Below are 25,891 nucleotides of genomic sequence, written 5' to 3' on the forward strand. Positions count from 1 at the left end.
AAAGAATTTGCAGAATATTCACCACTATAGGCGTGGGGGAGCTTCACTTTCAAGACATCATAACATCACCATCGACAGGATCATGTTTCAATGCTTTAGTAGTTATCTGAATGTCTTTCATAAGCTGGTTACTACTAACTTTGCATTGTCTTATTAACTTCATTCCATCTACGCTGTGGCTACAAAAGATATATGGGCATTAAACCCAAGAATATGATCCCATTATTGCACAATAATGCAAACATGTTAACTTAAAATTACCAAATAATTACATTCAATGATAAGCTAATGCCATACGTGACTAACTATCATCAAATCCCTGCATTGCATACATTTTCTTTACTAATCTTTGAAGTAACCAGCTTGTGCATAGATTATTCAAGACTACATGGGACTATCACATTGCTAATCTCTTCTACAGCTTGCATTTGTTTACCTTTAGTGGCTACCTAGTAAATGAAGGAATTTCGTTTCAAGTTCTTTTGTTGGAACATCATATTCAAAGTTGGAAATATAGTTGCATAATTTGATTAAGCATTAGATAGTCAAAAGTCCTCATTTTCTTAGGTACAAAGTCAATGTATACACCCTGTCCCAAATTTGAACTGATTCCATAAAATGCTAATATCTTTTACATATAAACTCATATGAGATTCCCACTTTGTACCTTAGATCTTCACATAATATGGAGCTTAACTTGATTTTTTGAGAAAATTTTAAGATATTTGTCTATTTTCTTTAAATATTTCAAAGTCTTTAAAGTGTTATAATATACGCCACTTTTTGTACCCACAATAGCTACCACTTAAAATCCTCAATCTTGTAGATCAAAAGAGTGGGTAGATACTGAGACATTAGTGGAATGTGGTGGTTAGTAAAAATTGCAAATCCAATGGTTGGATTTTTAATGATCTCTTTTTCAAATTCTTCCAGACTATCAAAAGGCTTGCAAATATTAATAATCTAATTAGTAAAATTACATTTTTGATGTGAATCATCTAAAACCTAAAGGGACTAGTGTACTTGTAATGGTGCATTTATGGAAAAATAAATTGGATCACTCTAAGTATGGAAAGATCATTTGTTTATCATTTCATCATATTTTTTATTAATTAGACTAATTTATATTAATTTAAGTTATATTGGGTTAATTTAAGGGCAAGCGTATTTTCTATTATTTGCTTGATCTCATTTTAAGTACCTTGCCCCCCAAAATTTTCTCGCCAGTCTAGCATAAACTGGATAAAACTGGACACCCTGATCTTGCAACAACCCGAATCTATGTTTTAATATAAGGATTAGTATGCCTTGAAATATTAGGCTTAAAAAGTACTTGGGTGTTACAACATTTCCTTAAACTTGGTGAAAATTAGAAGGATAACTTGTTATACTTTTGAAAGAAAAATTTTAGCTTTTTGCTTTTCTTTTTTTAGGACACTTTAATCCTATGGGGGCATGATGATTGGTGATCAAAATAGGATTTTGATAATTAAAAAATTATGGGAAAAAACTACACAACACTGATTGGTGAATTAATTCCACTTGGGCTTACAATTATCTTCTAGCTATCTGGACCTTCGCGGAACTATCAATTGCACAAACCTACATAAGTGATCATTACAATACACTCAAAGAGAAAATAATTTGGAGAAACTCTTCTATGGAGTTGTAGTAGCTGCTTAGTGAGATATCTTGCTTGCATGTTACCCCATTTGTGCTACCCATTACAACAAAGCTTAAAGTTTTATAAATATTGCTTTAAATCCAAGTTGAAGAATGAAGTTGTAGTAGGTGCTTGGTGATATATCTTGTTTGCATGATGTTACCCCATTTGTGTTACCCATTACAATAAAGCTTCATGTTATAAATATCCCTTTTAATCCAAGTTGAATGACGAAGTGGAAGAATTATTAGAAAAGTTTGTTGGATTGTTTAGAGAACTTCCATGTTTCATCATCTGATTGTTTTTATCTTTACTATTATCATAAGTATTTTTCTCTATAGTTGTAACCAATATTCAAAGTTGTTTTGAGTATTTATATACCAGTCATGGAAGTACTTCATGTTTGTGTTTTTTTAGCTTTGAGAGTTCAAGAGTGATTGCATATTCTATGAATACTTGTGCTCCACACATTAGTAAACATTGTGTCCCTTGGCCCTTTACTCATTGTAGAACATGGAGGTACTTGTCCTAAGTATTACAATTGTGATCATGGCTAAGTATTAGAACTCAATGTGGAATTTGGGGGTACCTAACCTAAGTATTATAACTCGGCTCATGCTTTCCAAAAGTCTAAATTTTACTATATCAATAAAAAAGAAGTATTATATGGTGTCCAAAAAGAGATACTGAGCATCTACGTTGCTCAAATATGGCTACTCCTTAAAAAGGTGGTCCTACACAAACATGAGATAGCTAGGCCTTGGGAACAATATAGTGAGGTGGATCATTGACTTCTAATGCTATGCTCAATAGTGGATGCAGACAAACCAAGAAGAGGAGAGTATAGCAAGAAAGAATGCAACACTACCAACAAGACAAAAGTATAGATTGTGATATGATTAGGCCCCTAACATCAAAGACAAAAGTATAGATTGGACATGATTAGGCCCCTAAAATAAAAGGCAAAAGTATAGATTGTGATACGACTAGGCCCCTAACATCAAAGACAAGCAAAGGTGCAACACCATAAATGTGGCACATTTTTTAATTGGTCGATAGAAGATCTAATATCGGCCCATGAGTACTAAAATGATTATAATGATTGATGCGATTCAATGTCAACAATATATGTCTTGATTTCAAGACGGATGTCATGGATTGAGTCCCCTATGCCAATACACTTTCTCGTACACAAATCGCATTTGTTCTCTTTTTTACCAAATTGAACTATGTGAGAACTTCCTTTATTATTGTCAAATGGTATTTTACATCATTTCCTTATGTTCAGGTTGTAAAGGTAAAATACATGTTCTGATGCAAAAGATTTGAAGGTGATGGTATTTTTCTATTAATATGTACAATTGTAGATAACAATAGTTTAATGGCTGAATGTATGTAGCATTTCATCCAATGTATGTGAATCACTTCACATTTTTGGGATTGTAGATGACAAAGAATTAATTATTTTGATAACCAAAGTCCATGTGCCTTTAGACAATTGTAACAAAGCTGCCACTTCAATGGTATCTAATGACCTTTTCTCTGTACAAGATTGGTTAATGCTACGTATCTCAAATCAATGAAGGTTGGCTAATGCTAGGTATCTCAAATCAATTAAGGTCACATATGTGGTTGTATAGCATGAATAGTTGCTTTTAGTTGTCGTGCACAATCTTCTCACTTTGTTTTCTTATTTTTCAAGAAGAGAAAGTGTGATATGACTTGATTTGAACTTGGCATAAATAGTGCTAAACTTGTTTGTTTATGATGGTGTAATTTTTTAAGGGATGTTTTTTTTCTATGTTAACGCCATTCAAAAGGCGATTAAATAAATAGATGTCTAATGTAATTTATTTATGCAAGTTTATGGGGGGGGTTTAAACATGTATACTTATAAAATAGGGGTATTTTAAATACATGCTATAGGGGTTTATAGAGTGACTCCCTAAGTTCAAATCCCATATAGATGGAAAATGCACCATGTTGGTAGTACAAGCATGCCCATGGATGTGATTAGACAAAGGGGGCCAAGAACTTGTCGAAACGTGTATGGCCCATAGAGGCTGAGTGCTATGTCTAGCTTGATGCTATCAAATGTATGGGTTGGTAAGATTTTTTTGGAAAGAACTATCATGTAATGTAATTTACTCATTTTGAAAGAGATTTCGCCTTGCCTTGATATAACAAAAAATTATTCGAATCTTAGTGGTGAGAGAAATATTCAACTTTGGAAGTCCATTGTTAGCTTAAAAAAAAGGAGGGAATTATAGTACATATTTTACCGATTGAAATTAAAGAAAATAAGGGAAGGGATGACTTTTTATACATGTTAGTTAAATCGACTTGTAGCATAAGAAAGATCGATCAAATGAGCCCACGGGCACGTAGTTGAGTTGGTAGAATGGTTGGGTTGCTACGAGAGGACCCAAGTTCGATACCCTCATGGCTACGCGGCGTGGGTTTGTGTGCGTGAGTATATGTATATATATACTCTCAAACACAAAGACCGAGCAAAGGAAGGAGTTACGCTTTATTTGGTTGGCGCACCAAACAGGGTCATTTTAGTAAGAGGGATGGTGACTTCTAGAGGTTTCTGGCTTGCTGCGAGTCCACATCAGCTGCTATGCCAAGTGGGCAAAACCACGTTGTTTTGGGGCAGAAAATCTCTGATTGCGCAATGTGGTGCTGACACGTGGTTGTAGGTGACCACTCCCGCGATATTTCTCCACTTTAATGGGGGCCCCACGTGGCGCTTTTCAGAGCGCTATAAAACCCAAATTCAGGCCCCAAGCTCTGCTCATGAACTCTCTCTTTTGAAACCCTAACCTTACCTGCACCTTCCAAATCACACTGTTTAACTTTAACTGGATACATAATTACTTCTTAATTTGAAGAAATAATGCAGCTTCTGAGAAGCTCCTCTTCTTCAACCTTAGCTGCTTCTGTGCCGCCGCCTCAAATTAATAAAGAAGAGCCTGCAGCCAGGCCCCTAATTACCAACGTTAAATTCTGCAGATCAAGCTCTGTTGATACCGGCCAATCTCTCAAAAGTCTGTGTGTAAAAGCTTCTGCTGCCGCCGCTTCTTCTTCTTCTTCTTCTTCTTCTTCTTCGTTTGCACGTCCTACACGAGTTGCAGCCTCTTCTCTTCTGGTACCCCATGATCACGAAGCTCATGAGATCAGTAGAAGAGCTTGCAGCACTTTGAGCCCTTTCTACAATGGTGAATTGGCTGTAGAAGACAGCCGAAACTACAGTTCAACACTTGAGGAAGGAATTGATAATAACACGCTAGCTGGAGACTTGTCTAGTTTTGAAGAAGAGTGTGGTTGGAGGGTAGATTTTGATAGGATTGATGTTGATCGTGGTGGATCGATAGACTACGCAGAGCATTGCGTTGATGATGGAGGAGACAGTGATCATGGAGGTGGAGGTGGAAAACCAAATGCTTGCAAATGCAGCGGCTTTGGTGGAGGAGCTCGAGATGCCAATCTCACCGATCTCTACTACCAAAAAATGCTGCTTGACGATGCGGGCAACCCTTTGCTTCTCAGAAACTATGCCCAATATTTGTTAGAGGTAATAATTAGATGCATACAAGATTGCGTCAACGTTAATCCTCTAATTTTAATTAACTACTGCGTGCAAGTTTGAGTATAATTAATTGTTTTTGGGTTCATTAGGCTAAGCGTGATTATGAAAAGGCTGAAGAGTACTGTGCGAGAGCTATTCTTGCAAGCCCCAGAGATGGAGAGCTGCTAGCACAGTATGCGGACATTGTGTGGAAAATTCATAGAGACCATGATAGGGCAGCGAGCTACTTCGAGCGGGCAGTTCAAGCTGCGCCGGAGGACAGGTATTTGAACAGAAGCGTTAATCAACTAGCAAATCATTTTTACTGAGCAAGTGAAATGTGCATGTATAGTCAATGAGGTGATAGCTCAAGTGGTGAAGATGTTAGCATAAGACCAAGAGGCCCTTGGTTCAAAACTCCCCTTGGTGCTTCCTCTAAGTGGATAAATAAGCACTTAAGGGTGGCTGTCTACTGATGGTGAAATTTGGTAACTATAGAAGGATCTTGAGCCAAAGGCTGGTTAAAAAAAGAAAGAAAGAAATGTACATGTATAGGGCACATACACTTGTTACATGTATGCATGTATGTCTAGTAAGTTGGTTAATTAATGGTTAGTTATGGTCTTCTTAACGAGAATTAGAATTAAATGCAACAAAAACTGCCTACCTTCTTAAAAAGCGAACAAGTTCATAAACATTGATATATGTTTTTTTGCAGCAATGTTGCGGCAGCTTATGCAACCTTTTTGTGGGAGGAGGAGGATGACGACAACACCACCGCCGCCACCACAGGGGGGGTTGAAGGCTCACCCGTTGCCTTCCTCAACTCAGGACCCTTCAACAACAACTCAATCTCCGTGTCATAAGTGAGATCTAGGAATGTACACTTAAAACTGCAAGTGGTTGGAGCGATTTGAGAGATGATCTCGAACGTTCAACATTCTATCATGGTGAGTGGATGGACTTTGAAGATGTATGGCTACTGATTTTGTAGACGTTAGGTAAGCCCGGGCTTGGTTACAGCACCATCGGCAATACCCTTCTTCACATGGCAAGTTCACATGTTTTGTTTTTCGAGATGGGGTGAGAGAGGACCAAGCTCGTTCTGAGACTTGAACAGAGAAACGCTTTTGTCATTAGTTTCGTTGTCGTCCCCATTGTGCAAGTTCACATGCTACATAGTAATTCTTGTTACACTATTTCAATGTACATTCTTGTCGAATTTTATATAGTAGCACAAAACATGTGGGTTTCCTCGGCTTTTTTTGTTTTCTCTAAATTTTCAAATTTGCTTTTTTATATACAAATTTACAATGAAACCAACCTCTTGTATATGAAAAAGGAAATCTAATTTTGGTAAGTTTTTTAAACACCAAGGGAAACTAGAATGCTTGGGCAGTTACGCATGTAGTTTCTTTTGTACATTTGGTTTTAGAGTGCATTAACATGTCTCTTGAGGCACGGTGTGGCAATCGTCATTCTTTCTACAAAGAAACATGGATGACTTTATTGAATCACTTAAGAATATATTAAAAAAATTGATTTCGATTGCTTGTTAGCACAAAAAACAAGAAAATGCACTTGTTAAGATCATTGAATGTAGACAAAATCTTCCATATCAACATTTTAACTAGCATCATTGATAAAATTAATTATTTTGACTATGGGTGTGTATGAGGTGAGTGTGAAAAAATAAACACCATACACAAGGTATGGTAGGGAGGTGATACAAGTCTCCTCTTACAAGTATTATCATAGGGGAAAGTGTCATTTCACTATTTAGATGAGCACTTTCATTGATGAAAGTGGAGGGTACCTAGTAAATTTTTAAAATACATATAGCAGGGTGACAATGTACTTATGTGACCACTCTCTTTGAAACTGTTTTAGAGAGCTCCTTTTGTTTGTTTAATATTTGTTATTGAATTGTAATGACAATGTTTTAGAATCTATATACATATACACAATGAAAATGAGATATAGAAAATTTTGACTCTAAAAAATAAGGTTAGAGCACACTTGCACACACACATAAATATCAAGTTTGATGAGCACTTAGAGAGAGAGATCTATAGAAAGAAGGAGGAGGAGGAGATTGCATCCAAGCAACAATAGGCGCGTTAGAGAGAATCAAGTCTGGTGAGCTATTAAAGAGCTTAAGACCAAATTGGTGAGCTATTAAAGAGCTTAAGACCAAATTGGTGAGCATTAGATGGTTCAAATTGTATCCAAATGAGTGACAATTGTCCACTCTCAAAATCGTTTTGGAGGGCTTCTCTTGTTGTTCAATAGTTGTTGCCAAGTTGTCATTTGGTTTTAGAATTTACATATACACAATGAAAATAAGACCCCAAAAATAGCCTTGAAAAATTAAGATTAGAGCACACTCTCACACACACATAAATATCACATTTGATGAGCTCTTGGAGAGAGAGAGATAGAAAGGAGGAGGAGGAGGAGGGGGAGGAGATGGCATCCATGCAATGCACCACACACGGAGAGAATCAAGTCTCGTGAGCCATTAAAGAGCTAGAGGCCAAATTGGTGAACGTTTGATAGTGCAAATTGTATTTAAATGAGCGGCAATTGTCCACCAATATACTTATGTGGCCACTTTCTTCCAAATCATTTTGGAGTGTTTCTCCTGTCCAATGTACTTATGTGGCCACTTCCTTCGAAATTGTTTTGGAGTGTTTCTCTTGTCCAATGTACTTTTGTGGTGGCCACACTCTTCCAAATCATTTTAGAGTGCTTATCTTGTTTGTTTAATATTTGTTGTCGAGTTCTCATTTAGTAATAACAATGTTTTAGAATCTACATAAACAGAATGAAAATGAGACATTATCTCAACCTCGAAAAAATATGATTAGAGCACACTTGCACACAAAGTGGCAATTGTCTCTTACCAAGCCACTAGCCACTAATGCCTTAGAATCTACATATACACAATGAAAATGAGACATAGAAATAGAGCACACTCACGTGTGCACGTGCATGCGCGCGTGCGCGCGCGCACACACACAAATATCAATTTTGATGACCACTATCAAGTTTGGTGAGCCATTAAAGAGCTCGAGGCCAAATTGGTGAGCATTAGATGGTCCAAATTATATCCAAATGAGCAACAATTGTTCAATTTACTTATGTGGCGCATGGCCACATAAGTACATTGAAATCTTTTTAAAGGGCTTCCATTGATGTTTAACAAGAGCTCGAGGCCAAATTGGTGAGCATTAGATGGTCCAAATTATATCCAAATGAGCGACAATTGTCCAATGTACTTATGTGGTGGCCACTCTCAAAATCGTTTTAGAGGGCTTCTCTTATTATTTTGTTGTTGAGGTGTCATTTGACAATGACAATGTTTTAGAATTTACATATACACAATAAATATGAGATTTTTAAAAAATTAGCCTTAAAAAAATAAGATTAGAGCACCCTCGCACACACATTTAAATATCAAGTTTGATGAGCATTTGGAGAGAGAGATAGAGAGGAGGAGGAGGAGGAGGAGATGGCATCCATGTAACACACCATGCACAAATAGAATCTAATATAGTGAGCCTTTATAGAGATTGAGGCCAAATTGGTGAGTGTTAGATGATCTAAATTGTATTCAAATGAGCGGCAATTGTCCAATGTACTTATGTGGTGGGGTGGGTCTCTTCCAAATCATTCTGGAGTAATACTCTTTTCCAATGTACTTATGTGGTGGTCACACTCTTTGAAATCAATTTGGAGTGCTTCTCTTATTTGTTTAATATTTGTTGTTGAGTTGTCATTTAGCAGCAAGATAGTTGAATACTGATTCGTTGTGTTTCTACATAAAAGGGCAACATCTATACATGACAAGAGAGATGCACATGCATCCTTCTACTCCAGCATGTGCATTACAAGCTCATTGTAAGATATTTTTTGTAATTTTACTTATGTTATTTATGATTCTATGGCTTATTCACATGTGTTGTGTATGTGATAGATGTTTATCCATCAACATGCATTGAGTGGCAACCTGTGGAGTCATTCACAGGGACTTTCGAGGCCATGCATACTGATCTTGGGAAAGTATTATTTTTCAAGAAACCATCTTCTTTTTTCATTCATAAACAAATATTTTTATATAACGCTAACTATATTGTCCCTACAAGACCAAAAGCTTATGGAAGACTAGAGAGTTTGGCTATACCAAGCCTAAATTCATAACATTGGGACTTTCCAGACAAAGGTGCTTTATTAGCATTTAAATCCAAGATTGTCTTAGATATTCAGAAGTCTATGAAAGCTGGTGTCGACACATGAGTCGAGGTGAAAATCTTTGCTCTCCATTCCTGCTTAAGCATATGAGCAATGTGTTCTTACTATAGAGGAGCTCACACGTGCATAGTGGCTAGGCATGGATAGTAGCTGATTATAGATTTTGGGTTTATAAATAGAGACGTCTTGTAATAGAACAAAGTCGAGAAACGAAGTGGAATGTATATCAGCTTATAGGACTTGTGAGCTCTAAACTACAACACCACTAGCCTAGGATCCTACCTTTGAGTCAGGCCTACCCTGTAGGGATTTGGTGACCCCTATAGTAGTTGGCTCAGCCTCCTCGACATGCATAACGTCCTTGACATTGTGCACATTGACCACCACCAGTGAGGGATTATAATATTGATTGGGTGCCTGTTGTTGATAGTGACTAAACTCAGACTAGATGGGTTAGGTTACTTACATTATACTTAGATCTATTGAGAATGACTAAACCCAGACTATCTAGGCTAGCTCACATTATGATGTACTTAGTTGATGTTTATATTTTATGAGATATGTCTTCATTGAGGATTAGTGCATTTTAGTTGATGTTCATGATTTATGGATTTTTTTGGTTGCGATTTGACTATCATGTGAATGACGTCTGATGGTGTGACCAAAGTTTGCAAGTGTGATGAGAGGAGTATCCGCCACATGTTTGTAAAGTTCGAACAAAAATTTCACCTTTTGGGCATGCTGGGATTTAGAAAACCCATATTTTTTGCGTTTACGCCCTCTTGTAGAAACCCACTTAGAAACCATATGATAAAGCACCATATCTCTGCTCAAATGATGTCCGATAGTGATGACAAAACTTTCGACAAATCTTTCCAAGTATGTGAAAAGGGCTACCCTTCACATTCTTATAAAGTTTGGTCACCTTTGGATGTCATTCATGCATGATGTCATTTATAAAATCCATATTTTGTGTGTTTAGGTCCACTTGGAGAAACCCATGTAGAAAATGTGAGATGGAGCACCATATCTTGCATTAAAAACGTGAGATGGAGCACCATATCTTGCTTGAACGATGCTCAATGGTGATTAAACTTTGCAAATGTGTGGAGGGGGGTGCCCCCCACACACTTACAAAGTTAGGTCACTATTATCATCGTTTCGGGCATTGTTTTGGGCATGAAATGATTCAGAAAACCCATATTTTGTGCATTTGGGCCCCTATGGGAGAAACTCACATATAAAATGTGAGATGGAGCACCATATTCACTTGAATGACATCCATTGATGAATGTGAGATGGAGCACCATATCTTGCATAAACGACATCCATTGATGAATGTGAGATGGAGCACCATATCTTGCATAAACGACATCCGATGGTGACTAAAATTTGCAAGTGTGTAGAGAGGGATGGAGCACCATATCTTGCATTAAAAACGTGAGATGGAGCACCATATCTTGCTCGAACGATGCTCAATGGTGATTAAACTTTGCAAATGTGTGGAGGGGGGTGCCTCCCACACACTTACAAAGTTTGGTCACTATTATCATCGTTTCGGGCATTGTTTTGGGCATGAAATGATTTAGAAAACCCATATTTTGTGCATTTGGGCCCCTATGGGAGAAACTCACATATAAAATGTGAGATGGAGCACCATATTCACTTGAATGACATCCATTGATGACCAAACTTTGCAAGTGTGTGGAGAGGGTTACTGCTCACACATTTGCAAAGTTATGTCACCATGTAGAAAACCCATATTTTATGTGTTTGGTCCCTCTTGGAGAAAATAAAACGTGAGATGGGACACCATGTCTTGCCTGAACGATTGAACTGTGCTTGTGTGTGGAGAAAGGTACCCCCCACACACTTGCAAATTTTAGTCACACCATCAAATGTTGTTCGAGTATGAAAGGATTTAGAAAACCCATATTTTATGCATTTGGCCCCTCTTGAGAAACCTATGTGTGTAAAAAATGCGAGATAGAGCACCATATCTGAACTTTGCAAGGGGCACCTCCTCTTGGAGAAACCTACATAAAAAAAGTGAGATGGAGCACCATATATGAACTCTTTGCAAGGGATAACCCCACACACCTGTAAAGTTTGGTCACCATTGTCATTGTTTAAGCATGCCGAGATTTAGAAAACCCATATTTTGTGCATTTGGGCCCAAAACCCGCCTAGAAAATGATCGCCTGAATGATGTCTGCCAATGATGACTAAAATTTATAAGTGTGGGGGGGGGAGGGGTACCCTCCACACACACTTGTATGGTCACCATCGAGCATCGATCCTGCGCATCCCCCATATAGTCTCTAGTAATGATAGGGCGAAGTGCAATGAAAAAATCCATCACTCATGAGCATCAACTAAGTAGAATGCAACAATGCTTAATGAAGACATATCTCATAAAGGATAAGGAAACCCCCAATCATAATGTGAGCTAACCTAGCGTGCCAGACTCAATACTCAGGAAAAAAAGACCAAAGAAAGTGTTGAAGGACAGGGCACAAAGAGATAGGAGACATGATAGAATAGATGCATGGATCTTCAACAGATTTGGAGATCTAGTAGGGTTTATTTGGAGATCTAGTAGGGTTTCAGTGAAAAGGTTGTCGAGAAGGGAAGGATGACAAGTTTGGGACTCTGGATGATGAGTGGAATCCCATCAGCAAGTTTAGCAGCCGGCCACAAGAGAACCACCGGCGCTTAACACAAGCAACAGACACACAACAGGCTGTGCACGACAGCCATAGCACACACACGGCGATTCTCAGTTGTTGCAGAGGCGTCAAATTTGGGGTTTTTGTCATCGAATTTTCATCGACGTTGCAACTTCCGTCACGGATTCTCGTTGCTCTCCGTTGCCGTCCATGGACACTGGGAATTTTGTCGGCTTCCGTCTGTCCGGCCTTGTTGCTGGCTACTGCCTAGTGTGTGTGTGGAGGAGGCCGGGAGGGGCGGGGGAGCCTTAAAGCCCTAAGCACCACCTTGCTCTTTTATCTACAGCCATACGACTCTCTCTCTCTTGCTGCACAGTAGGTCTGCTGACGCCTATCGTTGTCACACACCGAGACAATATAAAGCTTTTGATTCAGTCTTAATTAAAAAAATCAACCCTAAGCTAAGGTTTTTGGAGCCTGTTCACGCGTAGTACCGTTCGGCATCCCTATTCATCGATCAACAGCAGGAGGCTTTCTATCTTGCTTTCACATCAAATAGGGGACTTTTTCTCTCTATTTCTCTATAGACCGCACATAGCAAGGAGCCAAGCACCACACAACAAGAAAAACAACAGTGCATCAACAACACGGAGCGTGTGCAGACGAGAAGTATCACTTCAGAGATAGCAGCAAAAGTTCGATTTTCGGTGAGCCTTTGGTCATGTACTAGTCTTCATCTTGCATACGAGGTTCTCGAGGGTCAGTAGCATGGTGGTTATCCATATTTGGATACCAATATGGATGTGGGTGATCATGAATTTGTGGATTTACATGCACATACTTTATTAGAATCACGCACACAATGTATTGAACAAAATTTACTTGTTCTTTCTTAAAGTTTACAGACCATGAAAGAGACTCTTAAGCAGTTGGTCGCTAGTTCAGGGTTTTAGAGTGTCCTGGTCGATACTCCAGGGGCATCTACTCTTGGGGAGTCAACTCAAGACACCGAAACGCTCGGGAATTAGGAAGTGGCAGCTATGCTCAAGAGCATGAAGCCTCGTGTGTTCCGCGCGGGGAAGAGAAGGAGCATAATAAAGATGCAGTGAACATTTTTTTACAAAAGTGGATGGTCGTGCACCTTTTGAACCGTTCTCCTAATGTTGTTCACGCTCTCAAGGCAAGTCTTACGCTTGAGGGCAAGGCCTACAAGTGGTGGATAAGCCTCAGCGAGAGCGATCTGCCTACGACATGGACTGCTTTTGAGGCACTTTTTCAGAAAGAATTCTTACCGAGAACGAGAAGGATCACAATTGGAATGCTTGGGACAACTGTAAGATGGAAGGTCTTACGTTGAACTAATATATTTATAAGTATCGTGAGATCATTCTCAAGCTTGAGGGTTTTAATGATTTTGAGAAAGTATGAGGTTTTTTGTGTGTGGTCTAGATAATGAATATAAGACTAAGGTTAAAACTTAATATCCTAAAACTTTAGAAGATGCCATAAAGAGTGCATAGATCTTCGATGATAATATTGAGAAGAAACACATGGCCAAGATACCTTGGGTTGGAGCATCCGACTTCCATAGTTCTAAGGGGAACAAATGGAAGGGGGCCAAACAAGGTAGTGACGCGGTTAAGAAGACTAAGGGGCCAAGGGTTCCCTTGTTTCCGCAAGATTATGAGCAAGCTAAAAAGGAAAAACTATGTTTTATTTGCATGGCTGCTGATCACGCGATAAACAGAATTGTCCAAAGAACTGTGGCAAAGATGTCGATAAGGGCGGTGGTAAGACAGTGCACACGGTGCAAGTCTTGCCACTTGAAGCTTCTCAGAAGTTTTCTGAAGTTTAAGTATGCCATACTGATGCCACGAATGACGCGGTTAAGAAGACTAAGGGGCCAAGGGTTCCCTTGTTTCCGCAAGATTATGAGCAAGCTAAAAAGGAAAAACTATATTTTATTTGCATGGCTACTGATCACGATAAACAGAATTGTCCAAAGAACTGTGGCAAAGATGTCGATAAGGGCGGTGGTAAGGCAGTGCACACGGTGCAAGTCTTGCCACTTGAAGCTTCCCCAAAGTTTTCTGAAGTTTATGCCATACTGATGCCACGAATGAGTGTTGTGTAACCTCTATGATGTGGGTACCCTCTTTCGGGCCTTATGATTTGGCTCAGACGCATGGACACATTAGCGGACGAAGAGTTTGTGTCATGATTGATCATGGGGCTGCACATAATTTTCTGAATTATCTTTCTAAATAGAGAACCAAGTGGAAAAAGATGATCTTTTCCATGCTCCATTATTCCACATTGAGTACATACCGGAATGAAGTGAAGACATTGCCCACTTTTTACTAATAGATTCACAATTGATTGTCCCATCAATGATGAGGACAAAGCCAAACACCTCATTAAGAAGACGATCCCCTATCAATTGATAATGGGAATGCTTTACAAGAAGGATCAATGCAGTATCATGAGGAAATGCATAAATGAAGATGCCATTGACTTTAATGCCATTCTTCAATAAGCCTATTCTGGCATAGTTAGAAGACACTTTGCCGATAGCTTGCAAGGTTCTCGAGGCTAGATTATGATAGAATATTATGTTGGCCTACACTCTTTGGAGATGCAAGAGAGTTTGTCAACACTATGATGAATGCCAAAGGTTCACCATGGTCCTAGAAAAGGATCATATACCCTTAACCCCCCCATAATTTTGGAACAGTCATTTAAAAAATGGGGCTTAGACTTCGTGGGTCCCATTAGCTAAGCTACTTAGGGAACCCAGGTGTGCTTCATAGTTGCCACCAATTATAAATTAAGCTAAGACCAAAGCTATGCAAAATACTTAGGTGTGCTTCAACAAAGTCCCCACCAAGCCAAGCCACTTAGGGAACCAATACATGCTTTAACATAGTCCTCACCTTTACAAAGTGGGCTAAGGCCAAAGCTATGCAAAATGATGGTGTAAGCTTTACCACCAAGTTAAGTACCTCTATGAAAATTTGATTATTTATTTCAGTTAGCCCACCACTAGAAGTAGTCGCAGTACACATAAACTAAGTGGTGGAGTTGTTGCCTAAAGAGTTCATTGTGGTGTATTAAAAGTCATGACACCTTGCTACCCATAAGCAAATGGCCAAAGCCGAGAGAACAAACAAAATATTATGCACTATTCTCACCAAGATGGTAGAGGCATCGAGAAGCGATCTGGAATACATAAGTCATAGTTTGCGCTCTATGGGCATAGCTACCACTATAAGGTGGTAGCTATGCCCAAACACTACCATGGACTCTCACCTAGGACATGCACTATCAAATTCACAAGGATTAGAGAGAAAAGAGGATTAAGTGATTAGTCATATTTGCATTATGGGATTCTAAATGCTTTGAGGAGCGCTATTCAAAATTTATATCCTCTATAGCGACACATAATTTGTATGCAAATTTCACCATCAAAGTGATAAGTCTATACATATGTTGTAGAGGCAAAAGTTCTACAGTTTCATTATGAGTACAATTATCATGCGAACCTTGACCAATTCACTTTCTTTTACATGGATGAGACGATCTACTCATTGGCTTCCAACTATGTTTTAGTATCACATATGCACACACACATAGCTAAACGTGGCATCCATATGCATGTGTAGATGCAATGTGTTCATGTGCATGTGCCTATAGTAGTTGTCATTATGGATTTCTTATTGCTCATGCACACCAACACAGGTGCAGGTGGTGCAGACACACATTCTCTTTGCTCCCTGAAAAGGTAAATTTGTTAAGGATTGTTGAAGTCTTGCAAATGTAGAGGGAAAATGGCCTTCTTGTTTGGTTGGTGCTTTCTTAGTGAATGGGCACATGTACCCTATGTTGTAGTACAACACATACATGCGCATGCGCACGCGCACGCGCACGCGCATGTACACATGCACGCACACAGTTTGAGAGGATGCACAGGTGAGTCATCACATGTGGGGATGGAAAAAAAAAAAAGGGGCCACGTGGAAGAAGAGTGGTCGGGCTGATGGAGGAAAGCTAGTGGACGATAAGAGGGGCGAATAGAAAATGGGCGCTAAAATCTTATCCTTGTTATCTGGTGGGAGATTACACGGAGTCGCCTTTCCCCATATGTATGTATGTATCGACTGATCGACACACCTCTCCATTGATGAAGCTGGGGATAGCATCTTGCGAAGGCGAGCCGCAGGTTTATTCACTGTGTCCTTCTCTGCTTCGCTGTTGACAAGGGGGTTTCTTTCCTTGCTTCCTCGCATGGCAGCCCTTCATAGCTCGGCTCTGCAGTCTATAGAATGCGTGCAGAAGTTGAATGTGAAGTGTGAGGCTGAGATTGTGAGGAGCCCAGCAAGCTTCTCCACGCTGCGGCAAAACCACCACAGCGCCGCCCTCACATTGAGCGCTAGGGCTGCGTCTCATGGCAGTAGGAGGGGCGCAGAAACGAGGGTTTGTGCAGTAGGAGGGGTGAGCGCTATCGACATAAGCTTGGAGTCAGAGGTGGGCATTTCTTACCAAAAGTTACAGGAGCTTTTGGCCTCTGGTGAATGGCAGCTTGCTGATGAAGAGACAAGGCGCTTGATAATAGTGCTGGCAGGGGAGAATGCAGCGAAGAGGAAGTACGTGTTCTTCTCCGAGGTCCAGTTCATGCCAAAGGAGGATCTGGGCACCATAGACAGGCTGTGGAGGGGCTACAGCAATGGCGTACAGCGTGCAGAGAAAGATCATGAAGAGGGTGGATGGGGACTGTACGGCATTCTTCAAGAAGGTGGGCTGGATGAAGCCCTTGAACTCTGAGTCTCCTCAATTCACATACAGGGCATTCCCGACTGAGTTTATGTGGGAGCTCGGCCCTGCCACGCCGGAGGGCCACCTCCCGCTCACCAATGCCCTCCGCGGTACGCAGCTCCTCAAGAGCCTCCTCTCCCACCCTGCCTTCGATTTTGCAGATGATGACCTGCAAGCCCCTTCCTCGTCTTCCCCCGAGATTTTCAATGTTGATGCCAACAGGTCCCCATCGCAGCAACAGCAGCCAAAAAAGCCCCTCTCCATCAACTACAGCTTCTAAGCATGGTTTAATCTGCACTTCCATCTCTGTTCTAGTGATAAGTTGTACTCCAAGGCTGGCTTGCTATGTGGCCTAATTATTGTAAGTTAGAGGGCTGTTCAGCCCTTTAAGCAAATGGGCTTAAGGCTCTTATGAGCTTGCTTTGCAGGCTACTACTTTGTTGTTGGTAGTCGACCTTGGTCATGCGTTTGAAGGTACACCTTCTCAGCTTTCATTTAAAGATATGTTTGTGAGCTTTCAACCCTCATCCTTTGCAAAGCCCTGTGCACCCATGATTTTTAATAAAGAAAAATAATTATCTATGGCCTTTGCTGGGGCCCTCATACAGGTGGGGATGATCTCCCACAACATGAGTGGCCCCCTAATTTCCCCATTTACCCTCCTGCTTCGGAAATGCGACTCTCTTCAATTGACTTGCTGCCTTAGCAAAGGTCATTTGTATGTAACTTGCTTGAGTTGGCCTACTTGCTTAGCAAAGGTCATTTGTATGACCTCTGCATCATAGTAGACATGTGTAAGTTACGCATTTATAGCACAAACTATCAGTTATGCTGTGGCTTCATACCAATACTGATGCACCTTGCTAGCTACCTTCCTGCACAATTTTCCTCTGTGAATGTCCTGCATTATTGGCTGTGAAATGGAATGCCCATGCAAGTGTTGAGCATAGTTAAAATGGATTCATATATAGTTAACATGGATGTTAAATAACGAGTCTCTGAAGATTAGGAATATACAAGTGCATATCAAATACGAGTGCGCACTAACTCGCTCGTTCTAGGATGAAAGTGTGTAGCAAGTTTGCATTAGTGCAACTAACACAACTCAAAATTGGTAAAATTAAGGTGAAGGCTGGGCACTCACTATAGGCAGTGTAACCTTCAAATAAGTCTTAAATCATCTTTTGGTGAAAGTCAACTATGGGTAGGCTTAACAGCTTTGAAGCTCCTTGATGTTATCAGTTGCCAGTTCCTCTTACTTTGAGCTTTGGATCTTCTTTTCAGCTTAAGGTAGTGAGGCAAGTGTGATGCATGAAGGTATGATGACTTTATTTCTTAGGCTTCAGATAATGAAGTTACAAATGTAAATGAGCATGGTTTTGAAAATACAGTCGTATGCGTAATGAAGTTACAAAAGTAAATGAGCATGGGTTTGAGAATACAGTGGTATGCAAGTGCAGGGGTAAGTGGCCATAATGTACATCTTCTCATAGGTGGGCAATGATGGGAACCCATGGTGGTGAGGGTACTTCATTGTCCCCAAGATTTTAGAGTCAAAACATATGAAGGACCTATGAGGACCCATGGTGGTGAGGGGTACTTCATTGTCCCCAAGATTTGAGAGTCAAAACATATGAAGGAGTCTCAAGAGATGGATACAGTAGATGTTTTTGTGTGTTGAAGAGTAGTTGTATGTGCAGTACATCTTCCACAAATTCCATGTCTGTGTGATAGTTGTAAGAACTCTTTGAGGGTGTCGAGAATGTGATAAGAGTCATGTGAGAGTTAACATGACCTGTTAGAAATACAAGTCATGAATGGGTACAAGCATAGAGCAAAGGGGAGAGTATGGACCTTAATAGAGGGGAATTGAATCAAAGGCTAGTAGGTCAAAGGTTAAAGAAAATCGGTGATTAAGTGGTGAAAGTAATTGTGGAAAGGGCATTCCCATTTAACATAAGCAATGATGTATAAAGAAGTGTCCCTTAGAAAGTGAAAATTCCAAGATAAATTTATTATTGGATGTATCTCTCATGGTTATTTTAAGAGTCCCTAAGCAATGTAACTGGGGGGCGGTGGTGGTGCTGATTAGTAGAGAACATTACACCAAATGAAGTGAAGAGAAGCTGCCCTTTTGTGTTTCCGATATAATTGCTAAGTGATTTGAGTTAATTAAGAGTATTAATTAAGCTAATTAAGTGAGGTAAATCTTGAAGCTACCATGGAAGCACCGAAATAGATTTTGAATTACGATAACTTGTCGATTCACATTTTCTCTCAGAAGGAACAAGAAGACCCAAATTTAGGAGAAGGTAGTTCATTTTACTCACGCACACCCAACTTTTCATTGATAAGGAAACAAATCCACTACTCTCATGGTACAATTATAGGGAAACCATAGCTTGCGGTATATCCGATAAACAAGGTCAATTTAATCTCGCTCAATCCCAATTTAATTACAAATGCAAAGCATCTTTTTACTACTCAAGAAGCATCAGAATTCTAACCCTAATTATTTATATTAGCTCGAATAATTAGCATCATATAATCTTTTTAGGGAATAAGAAGAGCTGAATTAATCTCTAATCTTCATACAAAATTATAAAAGAGACTTTTAAAAAGATACTTAATAATGAAGAAATCATAAGGAAGGGGTTGAATCTCTATGGGAGAAATTCTCACAAACAACCTAATTATTAAGATACATAATAATTAAAAAATCACAAGGAAAGGGGAGGATCTCTACGAGATAAATTCTCACAAACAACCTAACGTTAGCAAGAAATTTGAATAGGACATAGCTTATCCACACAATCTCATTTCTCTTAATATTCTTATCATTACACATAATTATAATTAATTAACTTCCCTGGATTCATTTTATGAGGAAGATCTCTCTAATTCAAAACTGAGGGTAAAAGAGAGAAGAATACGAAAGCTCTAAGAATTAGCTTCCTATATGGCACCTACAATACTCCACACCACATTAGACGTATAATTAAACTTTGGGGAAAACTTAATTAATATTTAATCGATAAAAATTTATAAAAAATCACAATTTTTTTTTATAGCACACACAACTTGACTTTGAGAGAGTAGGACATTGTCCTCTAGCTCCAAAAATGGCTCCAAAAACACCCGGAAGTGGAGAGGTAGAAGGAGGCAATAGGCAGCAAAAGGAAAACTTGGTAATGACAAAAAGCAATCACAAGGGAGCAAGGAAGTAGGCATATTTTTCAGCCACCACAAGGAAGGAATGCGAAGCATCTAAACATGTCAAATATGGTAGGAGAAATGGGTCTCCCATGGAATGAGGATGGGAGAAGGTAAGAGGTGAGAAGCATCCTTCCCATTCTAGGTTCTAGGATGAGGATGGGAGGAGATGAGAGGTTAGAAGCATCCTTCCCATTCTAGCATGAGGTATGGGAGACACATGGCTTAGAATGGGTAAGTAGGTTCCTTATTAATAAGTTCTAATTGACTAAGGTTACAATCTACACACATCTACATACCGGAATAATTACTTACACATTGACCCAAAATTTTACCCTTCCCAAAAAATTTCAATAGTATTTTTTGTAATTTTCAAAAATACTTTATTTTTTTCTCTAATAAATTGCTAATGTACCTTGCCCAGCTTGAAATCAAGATTTATCACCATAACACCCTATCTACACACACCTACATGCCCAAATGGTCACTTTTATCTGCCCTAAATTTCACACCACCAAAATCCCCATGAACATTTTTAAAAATACTTTTTTTATTTTTCTCTGGTAAATTACTAATGTACATTGTGTAGCTCGAAAGCTCAAAATTAAGATTTATCCCCACAATTTTTTGGTAATGACCTGCTTAAAAATTTTTCTAGCTCTTTACCTAGTAGAATTTTTTTTTTCTAAAATCTACTATTTCATTATCATATACAATTTAGAAAATATCTATTTTTTAGTCTTAAAATCAAAATCCCCTTATAATGCTCAGCTTAAGAAATTTTATGACTTGCTACCTAGGCCAAATTCTCAAGTTGAATTCACAAAACTAAAAACAACAAAAGCCCACTAACACTCGCACGTGCATGCGCACACAATCCTTCTATACACTTGCACACTCCTACACATGCACATTTTGTAACACATACGTGTATGACATGCACATACTCCCTCGGCCCTTGGGTGGTCTATCTGTGCGTACCACCCCCCCTCTCCAACTACGCATGCACAACACATTCACTTGCACGCACACACACTTTTACTTATGCATACGCATGTGCATACACGTGTATGCATATGCGTATGCATACATGTGTATAATCTAAAAATATTCACTTGTACTTGCACCCATATGTATACACATAAAGCACCTCCATTCTACGTACACCCGTATGCATACACATAAAGCACCTCCATTGTACGTACACACACACATTCACATATACACTCTCACACTTGTGCACACACATCCATGCATGTGCAGTCCCTCTCCACATTTTCCCACACATGTGCAGTCCCTCTCCACATTTTCCCACACATGAACAAAACCCCTCTTGCTTAATTTTTTTTTTCGAGAACCCTTCTTTATTTTTTATACAACAATTAATTTATAAAAATAAAAAATATTCAAAATATAATTTATTTTGTAAAAAAAAAGAAATGCTTGATGACAGAGGCATGTGGTCGTGTGGCAGGGCCCCATGTCAAGGACCAAGGCTACCAATGGCCTACCAATAGGGGTGTCCACCCCATTTAAAGGCTGTTGAGTCCCATAGGCCTCCCAAAGCAAGATGTACAAGCAAAAAGAAGACCGGAAGCGACAAGGAAACGGAGATGAGAAAAGAAGACCGAAAAAGCAAACTACCCCAAAAAAGGGCAAAGCAAACGATGATCCAAGAACAAATGACGATCCGAGCAGCCCGCAAAGCCCAAGTCACAAACCAAAAGAAGCAGCCCGAGAAGATGAAGACCACCATACAAGTAATCAACAAAGCAACAATATCTTGCAAGCACACTACAAAGCAACACCAACATCAACCCTCCCAAACATGCTCCTTTTACTACTTATTTTGGCTCCCCACCCACGGTTAGATCACTGCCCATTGCAATTCGAGTTAGTTTAGCTAGAATCATTTGCAAGCACATGCCTAATCTAAGGCTATAGTCGTAAAGTCTAAAATCTTCTAACAAAAAAGTCCAAAAACCCTACATCGAAGCCACCCCACCCCCCACTCAGTTCGGTCTAAACCAACCCAACCCACCCATTCCTAGGCATGCATAATAGTGTAGAGAGTCCATTTCAAGCACACATGTGGCCCATACAAACCTCGCATTGTGGCTTTTCTGTTGATGTAGTCCCCGCCCATTCATTGTGGCCTTTCTGTTGATGTAGTCCTCGCCCATTCATTGTGGCTTTTCTATCGATGTAGTCCCCGGCCATTCATTGTGGCTTTTCTTTTGATGTAGTTCTGCACCCATTCATTGAGTCCTATTTTTGCTACGTTCATCAACCCTCTTCCCTGCACATTGCACTTCATAGAAAACGATTGCATACATAATAAAACTCAGGACTTAATCCTTGCACAAGATGTCCACATCATCCACTACATAGGGAACCTACGAACTAATTGCCTTTGGATCTTCATGATAGTAAAAGAGTAGAAAAGTATGAAAGATTGGAAAACTTTTGATGGTAGCACCTAAGTGTTCTAAGAGAGCATAAAGCTAGAGGGTGAATCTCAAGCATCCTAAGACTCACAAGGGACTTGTCATTGATATGCAATAAGCTAAATTAGAAAATATAAGAAGGTGAAAAGTGTATAAAAAGAATGCTTAAAGAAGACACAATGGTTAGACGATGTAAGGCCTCAAATTATTAGTATAATAAGACCCCAAGTTTGGATCACCTGAATAAAGCAATGTATAGGTGCAAATTTTAGTCATGAATATGCTAGGTTTTATCCCACTATGTTTATTCTCAGGACACCTAGGTGACCATGCTTGGTCTGTATCACGGGGGAGACCACTTCATATTCAAATGACTCGATGTTATTGGTATATATATTTGGGGCCAAGATAGTGTTATTAGTTATTAGTTTTACGGTTGCTCTCCATGTGAGCTAGTGTATTATTGGTGTATGTTTTTCTACCTATTTTATATTTTCATATCTAGATTGATTATGTGGATTCCAATTAGTTATTTTAAGTGACATGGGTTTGTGAGATAGGTGATGAGCCATGCGATGGTGCCAACTGAGGTGCAAGATTGATGATGGTTTGTACATAGCATGTTGAGATATGTTTTATAGAAACCTATTTTTTGCAATTATTTCACACCTTGTCATTACTATGGGTATTTTTTTAGACCTTATAACTTATGTAAAAATCACATATTTTTCCTTGTTATTTATCATACACAATACTATGTTCCCCCTACATCTATGTATATATATGTACATTAAGTATTTTCATTTCTATTGTTGGGTGGTTTTATCTAGACTAATAAGTTTCAACCTATTAAGGGGAAATTTTTGCATTCATGAATAACTCTTGACAAACTAAGTGCACACCAATAGGACTCATCACAAAATGAAGCCATGAATGGGTGGGAGGCATACCTTAGTTATTGAATGGGTGGGAGGCATACCTTAGTTATTGATATGCGTTATTATGTAGTGAGTGAATAAGTCAATATTTTCCAATATCATAATGTTATTGGGAGGTGTATGCATATCTTGCTTAAGATGGATAAAGGGGCTGCTAACATGCTCTTACAAGTGGGGACTACTTTGACCTTGCATTAAAGTGCTAAGTCCAGACACCATGTGTATTCACATCCCTTATTCTTTTGTGGTGAGGGACTAAGGAAGCATCTTCCAAATAAAGAATAAGGGGCCCTCTTGGAAGACTTTTATTTTGGGATAGGCAAATTCATTTTGAATTTTTGAGCATCTTCCACTCAAAATTTGGCAATCAAATTTCACAACCTACAATGTAATTCATGTAAAAATTTTCTGTAGAACGAGCACGAACTTCAACTTTACTTTTTGAAGCTTCTCAATCCGAGATACACAGAAAAAGTTACAACCAAAATACTAGCTTGCAAAAATTTTGGACAGCTTGCTCAAATCTCCTCCTCATTCTTCTCTTACCCATAATCACACTCCCCACTTTGTAATGTTTTCACCCCACACCTATTTAATATAACCTTTGAAAACCTTGGCTCAAATGGAAAATTGTAATATCTTTTGGTATCTTTCTCCACCACCTTGGACCTAGCAATAGCTAAGACATGGTCCAATTATAACCTCTTCATCAAACCACTTTCACACCGCTTATATCTTTGCTAAGGGAGTCCCCCTCCACCTATAAAAATGGGCCATCTATCACCATCAAGGGGGACACATCTTTCTTCTTCCCTCCTTATCCCTCAAGCTTATGTTTACCTCCTTCTTCCCAACACCCCTGCCATCATAAAGTCCTTAGTCTTCTCCCCATGCTCACTCCCTTACCCCAACTCTCTACAAATCTCTACTTATCAACCCATGTGCTAGTGATTTGGGGGTGTTTTCTCCACCATATGGTTCTTGCCAATGCCATTATAGGTGTGTATAACTCATCCATGTGTGATTAGTGTATAGCCCACAAATTTTCCTCTCCATGTACTTTGTCTCCAACCACTAATAAGCAAGCTTGGGTATACCTCCACATGGTTTCGAGCATTGGTTTCCATTCGGTTAGTTGATTTTGGTGTGTGTTTATGAAATGGATGCCTTTGTTTTCTTCTTCCATTGTGCTTATTTTAAGATAAAAAATTCTCTAGTGTTTGTCTTTGTGAGTGTGGTTCTCTCGGGAGGTGATAGAGGCCACCTTTCAAGAAAACCCCCCTCATAAATTGGTGCCCCCCCACTGAGGAGCGAGCTTAAGACCTTAAGTTTACAATTGCTCTATTAATTAGGTCCGTCTTAACAAGATGAACCACCTTTAATTTGCGAATTAGGCTAAATCATCCTTGTCAACCTATTCCAAGTCTATCAATTCATGTGGTTATAAGCCACAAAGCTGATTTTGAGGAACGCCTTGCATTTCTCTTTGGAGCAGTTGGCAAAAATCAATGCATCACTTGAGCCTTTAATTTTTCCCCTTCTTAATTATGAGCTCACATTTGATGTGTTTATGTTCATCTTAATGTCTTAAAAGTTATTTTCCACATCTTGTTTCTTATCCTTCTTCATCTTTCTAAAACCTACACCAATGGCTACCCCCTTCCCAACTTTCCATGGAAAACCCAATGAAGATGCACTAGAATTCCTAGATGATTTAGAGATGGCCCATCTCATTTCTGGGAGAGACACTAAGGACATCAAGGTTAGGGCTTTTCCCCTTGTTCTAAAGAAGGAAGATAGAACCTAGTATGAAACCCTATCGCCCGCAAGCTACCGAGGATGGATGGGAGATCCTCTGCCAAGCATTCTTGCAAAAATATGGAAAAGGAGATACTCTAGAAGGATTATGGCAGTAGTCGCTCCTACATCAATAAGAGTCTCTCCAAGATTTTTAAAGGTATAAAACTAAATTTCAAGATTTGTGGACTAAATGGAGTGCCTCTCTTCCACTTGAAGAAGTAGTACCAAATTTTTTAAAGAGGGACATATCTATTACTAGTTTAAGGGGGAAGTAGAATCCAAGTTTCCTACTAATTTTGAAGAGGCACTTAGGGTGGCTAGGGAAAAAGATATAAAGTTGAGATATCAGGCACATAGGCCTAGATTGGACTTAGACATGGGAAGGAGAGAGGGAAACACTTCTGAGGTTCCAACACTTAACTTGGCACGAAGAGCATGAGTGGCCTTAGGAGCACCACCACCACTTGTTAAAACCTCACAACATGAGGTTCTCCATGAATTGATCCAAGAGTTAGAAAGCTTGA

General features: G+C 39.3%; 1 protein-coding gene and 1 pseudogene across 1 annotated transcript; both read left to right on the plus strand.

Moving 5' to 3' along the window:
- The first annotated feature begins 4,462 nt into the window (after nucleotides 1-4,462).
- Nucleotides 4,463-6,496, plus strand: LOC147641323 (uncharacterized). The gene is made up of 3 exons (XM_086820490.1): nucleotides 4,463-5,240; nucleotides 5,345-5,517; nucleotides 5,953-6,496. The coding sequence occupies exons 1-3, from the start codon at nucleotides 4,563-4,565 to the stop codon at nucleotides 6,098-6,100; spliced, it is 999 nt and encodes a 332-aa protein (XP_086676616.1). The 5' UTR covers nucleotides 4,463-4,562; the 3' UTR covers nucleotides 6,101-6,496.
- Nucleotides 6,497-16,278: 9,782 nt separating this feature from the next.
- Nucleotides 16,279-17,494, plus strand: LOC147641324 (tetrapyrrole-binding protein, chloroplastic-like; annotated as a pseudogene).
- Nucleotides 17,495-25,891: the final 8,397 nt, after the last annotated feature.

Source organism: Cibotium barometz, chromosome 2, assembly GCF_041138505.1.
Source record: "Cibotium barometz isolate CiBa-2024 chromosome 2, ASM4113850v1, whole genome shotgun sequence".
In the NCBI taxonomy this organism is placed as follows: domain Eukaryota; kingdom Viridiplantae; phylum Streptophyta; class Polypodiopsida; order Cyatheales; family Cibotiaceae; genus Cibotium; species Cibotium barometz.